This window comes from Schistocerca americana, chromosome 8 (genome assembly GCF_021461395.2).
Source record: "Schistocerca americana isolate TAMUIC-IGC-003095 chromosome 8, iqSchAmer2.1, whole genome shotgun sequence".
In the NCBI taxonomy this organism is placed as follows: domain Eukaryota; kingdom Metazoa; phylum Arthropoda; class Insecta; order Orthoptera; family Acrididae; genus Schistocerca; species Schistocerca americana.
Window position 1 is genome coordinate 83,348,566 of NC_060126.1, and position 5,552 is coordinate 83,354,117.

Consider the following 5,552-nt stretch of genomic DNA (forward strand, 5'->3'; position numbering starts at 1 on the left):
TGGCGCCCACGCAAGTAGGCTCTGCCCACTTCCGAGGACGCACACACCGAAGTGTGTAAGCTGCGGCGGCCCACATGTGGCGAGCTATCGCGGCTGTGAAGTATTCAAAGCCGCGGTTGCTCTCCGTCCACCTTTCTTATGGCTAATTTTTACAGCTATTTTTGGCAGGATTTACTTTGTAGCATTGCCTGCTTCATCTGGGGAACATGTGTTAAAATTTTTGTTCATCTTTATTTAGCAGTGTCTTGTGTGTGTGTGTGTGTGTGTGGGACGGGAGTGTGGCTTTCTAGCTTTTGCGGAGTTTTCTATTTTTACTTTTTCGAGCATTTTACTTCTGAGCCTGTTTTTCCAGGCTGAGAGAGGTCATTGTCAGTCTTCCTTCTTCGTCAACGGTCGAGTAATGCTATCGGTCTTCTATATTTGTCCCTCGCCGGTTGTGGTTCCGTCAATGCTCTAATTAGTGGGTTGTCGGCGTCGTGTGCGCGGTCGTAGAATCTTCTTGCTTGGTCCTTGTGTCGTCGTAGTACCTCTTTTTCATCCGCCGCGTCTTGGAGAAATCGATGTGGAAACTGTGAGTGAACGTGGAAAACTCGTCGTAGGATTTTGTTCTGCAGTGATTGTAGTCTTTGAATGTGCGTCTTGGCCCCATACCTCGCTGGCATGGTCCATTATTGGTCTGATATACATCCTAAAAATCAGGAGGCCGTTTTCTATGGATAAGTCGGAAGTCTCGTTGATTAGTGGATATAAAGGGCCTATTCGTTGGTTGATTTTTGCTCGTACGTCGTCTATTTGCAGCTTCCATGTTAGTCGTTTGTCAAGAATTACGCCTAGATATCGTGCTGATGTGTCCCACGGCAGCTGCGTGTTAAAGTCGGAGGTGGCGAGCTGGCATCGTCTTCTTCCTAGTGAAAATCACCGCTTGCGTCATCGTCGGATTAAACGTCATTCTCCATTTTGCTGCCCATTGTTCAAGTGAATTCAGCGCGTTCTGCAACCGCGGCACTAAGACTTCTCTCCAGCGGCTGCGTGTGTATATCACAGTATCATCTGCGTAGATCGCTTTTTCTACTCTTGGTTGCGTCGGTATATCGGTCGTAAATAGTGAGTAGAGGATCGGCCCAAGGACCGATCCTTGGGGTACCCCGGCGTTGATTTGTCGTGGTGTCGATAGTGCGTCATCCGTCCGGACAGCGAAAGTACGTGCTTGCAGATATGAGGCGAGTAGGCGAATGAATGGCTTCGGAAAGTGCATATGATGAAGTTTCCAGATGAGTCCTTTGTGCCATACTGTGTCGAATGCTTTTGTTACGTCAAGAAGAACTGCACCACAAAATTCCTTTCGGTTGAATGTTTCTATGATGTAATGTACGACTCTGAGAATTTGTTGCGTTGTGCTGTGGCCACTACGAAATCCAAACTGTTCCTGCGGTAGAGCTTCGGTTCTGGTTATGACGTTCTGTAGTCTTGCAAGAAATAGGCGTTCAAACAGTTTACTTATGTGCGGTAATAGGCTGATGGGTCGATAGTTTTGCGGATGACGTCTGTCTTTGCCAGGTCTGGGTACAGCGACGACTATTGAGTGCTTCCACTGTGATGGATATGAAGATGTGGTGAAAATCCAGTTGAAAATGGCTGCAAGTCGTACGATCGCTGTCCATGGAAGTTGCTTGAGAACACGACCTTGTATGTCATCAACGCCGGGGGCCTTGTTCGGTGGTAGCATTCGTATCGCAGCCTGAACTTCCCTTGCGTTTGTATGCGTTATTTGATTTTCCTCTTCTTCTTCGTCGTCATCATACGTGCGGAGTAATTCGTCTGCCCCTGTTTCTATTCGTTCTACTCGCTGTTGGTCAACTCTGTCGTTCTGTGGTTGAAAGTTCCGTTCAAACGTGTCAGCGAGCATGTTTGCTTTGTCTTCCGGTCTGTATGCGGTCCTGTCTTGTGTCTGAAGCGGCGGTATTGTGGTCCTGCGATTAGTGAAGAATTTGATCATGTGCCAATGCATAGGATCGGGAGTGAAGGCGCGGAGTTTAGCTGCCCACTGCTGGTTTCTATGGTTGATAAGTGCTGCTTTGATGTCACGTCGGAGCTGGTTAATTTGTCTCTTGAGTTGCGGATTTCGTGTGAGTCGCCATTCTCTGCATAATCTATTGCGTCGTCGTATGGAATCGAGAATGTGTTGCGGCAGTCCTGGCGTTGGTACATGCGGCGGCTTAGGTGGCGGTGTCGAAAGGTTTAGTGCTTCAGTGATGGTGTCAGTAAAGGCAGTAATTGATTGTTCCGTAATGTCGTCGTCTTCTTGTATTACGTGTATGGAAAATGTTACGTGTTCGCGGAATAAGTCCCAGTTCGTGCGGCGGGGATTTAGACGGCCTGGGTGCTGTACTGGTGGGACGTGAAGGGTGAAAATGACGGGTAGATGGTTTGAATTTAATGCATGCACTACTTCTGCGGTCATGAAATGTGGGATTCCTTTCGTAATGGAGATGTCAATGATATCGGGTCGGCCGCGTGATGGGTAACACGTCGGCTCGTCGGGGCCACAAACGTACGCATTTACTTCTTCCGTTGCCTGCAGGAGGAGGCGGCCACTCATAATAGTTACGAGGGAATTCCAGGCTGCATGCTTTGAATTTAGACCGCCAGCGATAAAAAGTCGGCCTGGCGTCCTTAACAATGCTCTTGCGTCATCAATATCGAGAAGCTGACGTGGGCTGCGATATACTGAGATGAACGTGATTGAAGCGACTGCTATCATTGTGGAGACGCAAAACGGACCAATGTGGCGCGTGATTGGCGGAGGCGCTTCGTAATGCGTAATGGAACGACGAATGAAGATAGCAGGGCCGCCGCCGTGTGTCAATCTGTCCGTCCCGTAACACTTATAATTTGGAATGTTGGATCGAATTCCTGGCTTCAGAAAAGTCTCATTCACAAGACAAATGTCAATGTTGTAGTCCGTAATAAACTTTTGCAGCTCAAGCACGTCATTAGTCAGATTGTCCTCGTTGTACGTCATTATACGTAAATTATCAAGTCGTGGCGCTCGAGGCATGATGCATGGTTACGTCTTTAGTTGCTGTTAGCGCTCTGCTGATCGTCCCCTCGATGGTGGCGGCGTGGTTTTCGGTAGCTGCGCAAGCGCTCTACTCACCTCCGCAAGCGTAGATGCGACCTGGGCAAGCAGTACCTGTATATCGGGCTGTTCCGTCCTCGGTGGTGGTGGTGACGGCTGTCTGGGTGCATTTGCCGGCTGTGTTCCATAGGCTGGCGGCACAGTTAGGCGCTGTGACGTCGGAATTGACGTAGACGTATGCGGCTGGAGGCCCTGTTTCAGAGCTTCCGCTGCCGTGAGCTCTGCGCGCAGCCTGTTGGCGCGGTGCTGCATCGGCGTGGGCCAACTGCTCGGGTCCACGGTCGGCGGTGGTGGAGGCGGCGGCGGTCGTTGCCAGCGCGTAGATGGCTTCTTCATTGGTGGTAGTCCTCTGTATCTGCGACTTGCCTGCTTGTGCTTGGGGCACGTTCTGTAATTAGCGGGATGAGCCCCGCCACAGAGCCCGCACGTCGGCGCCTCTTCTCTTGACCTTGTACATTCGCTGCTGTCAAGTCCCGCGCCGCATTTGACGCACACTGGTGGCATGGTGCAAGAGCGGGCGACATGGTTGAATCCTTGGCATCGATAACACTGAATATGGCCGCGTGATCTTCTCAGTCGCTCAACTTTCACCGATAAGTCATAGATTCGGGTGAGCTGAAATATGCCTCGATGTTCTGGCGTGTCCGGTAATATCACAACTCGGTGTCCAGTCAGTTGATTGGTACCCGGCATCTTGTGATGTTCTGTGAGTGTAGCAACATATCCAAGATCTTCTAACTCCTCTTTGAGCTCTGAGTGCGTCACAGTCGTTGGTACTCCCTTGATCAGTATTTTTATGGTTGGCGGACGGACCGCTGGCGTCGTGTACATGGGAATCCCTTCCTCCCCAAGCTTTCCCACGACGTTGACATAATCCTCAGTGGTGTTTAAGAGCAGCTTCAGCGTCTCACCGCCCGTCTGTCTCACTGTAAAGGCCGCCTTGCAGTTAGTCTTGACCCACGTGTGCAGCTTCTTGTAGGACTCCTTATATCGCAAAGTTATTGGTGGAATCCGCTTCGGTCCTGCAGGTGGTGGTGGTTGAGCGTCTGCTTCCATGTCATCGTCGTTCCCAGTATCTGCGGGCGTGTTTTGCCGCCGCTGTTCTTCGTCTCTTTGCCTCTGTTTTTCAACTAAGTTGTCGTTTGCGGCATCCAGTGACACCCCCGTCCCTTGTAGGGGCTCATACCTGTTGGTCACATTCAGTTCTCGGGCCAGTATGAGCTGCTGGTGGCGCGCCTGCTTCTTACGTGGCGGAATCTGGAAGTCAGCTTCAGCTGTGCTGCCGTGGTCTTCTCGGCCGTCTGTTGAGTGGCTACGGTCTCCTCGTCGATGGTTCTTCGCGTCTTTCGAGGCTACAGGAGTCTCGGCGGGTTCGTCCTCATCAGGTAGAGCCGGTGTGAAGTCCATATCGTGGTCCATATTCATCTCCGACGCGAGGGTACTAACACTTCCCCTCGCGCCGTGTCGGGCCGTCGTAGACGTGCCGGCTGATGGCGGGGCGGTCGACGGAGCAAGCCCCGTCAAACCGCGGCCGGCCGGCACAGGTGTTCCTGGTACATGAGCACCAGACTCACGAGCACGGAATCGCACGTCCTCACCCTCCGACATCACGATTTCGAGTGGTCGCCGCGGTTGCTCGACAGCGCGGGAGCGAAGACTGCCAGCCGCTCCCTCAGCCGTCCGCGCCCAGGCGCAAAACCGGCGAGGCGGCAGGCAATAGTGCATCGGACTCCGAGCAGCGCGAGCTGTGTGACGTTCACTAAGGGGCGGCGTTATTACTTCGCACCTGGTGAACGTAGCGCAAAAATTGTCGTGTTGTCAGGGTGACAGGGCGCAATAGGAAGCAGGAGAACGTCCCTGGACTAGCTGGAGCTAGAAATGAGTAGCGCAGGGAATGATGAAGACCCAGGGCCTCAGACGCGGGGGCCCGACCGGGAGCAGGCCGGCCCCCCGCGAGCTGTACGTCCGCGGCCTTCGAGGCAAAGACTTGACAATAGGGCTGAGACAGAGCACGCGGGTAGGTCTGAGCCTAATACCAACAACATACCAGAAACAGACGTAGAACAAGCACTCCGACAACAAATTCAAAAATTACAACAAGCACAACAAGACAGCAACATGGCGACTCTCCGTAATGACAAACCAACCAATCACGACGCACCACGACAGGACACAGAGAAAAACTCGACAAATGAAGACACCAATCATACATACGACGAAGACAACTATTCACAATATTACCACTCTTCTGATTCTGAAATATCTGAGACAGAAGAGATGGAACAAGACGATGGGGAAGGGGAATTCCAAACCCCTCCCCCACGTAAAACAGCGAAGAGAAAGAACACTGAAGATGACTCTGCACCGCACAAACAATTCTCCATTCAGACAGAAAACCGATTCGAACCTCTTG

At 51.8% G+C, this 5,552-nt stretch overlaps 1 protein-coding gene across 1 annotated transcript; it reads right to left on the bottom strand.

Annotated features, from left to right (window-relative positions):
* Positions 1 to 457: 457 nt before the first annotated feature.
* On the bottom strand, positions 458 to 4,747 carry LOC124545573. The gene is made up of 2 exons (XM_047124521.1): positions 3,194 to 4,747; positions 458 to 688 (listed from the first exon to the last, which is right to left on the bottom strand). Exons 1-2 carry the CDS (start codon positions 4,745 to 4,747, stop codon positions 458 to 460), a joined length of 1,785 nt encoding a protein of 594 aa, XP_046980477.1.
* Between the last annotated feature and the right edge of the window lie 805 nt (positions 4,748 to 5,552).

Bases quoted from the DNA above. Each gene is read 5' to 3' on its own strand.
- LOC124545573 (XM_047124521.1), bottom strand. From the start codon at position 4,747: ATGTCGGAGGGTGAGGACGTGCGATTCCGTGCTCGTGAGTCTGGTGCT. The intron at 689-3,193 runs GTACTGCTTGCC...CCTGATTTTTAG, and splicing joins CGGAACAGCCCGATATACAG to GATGTATATCAGACCAATAA.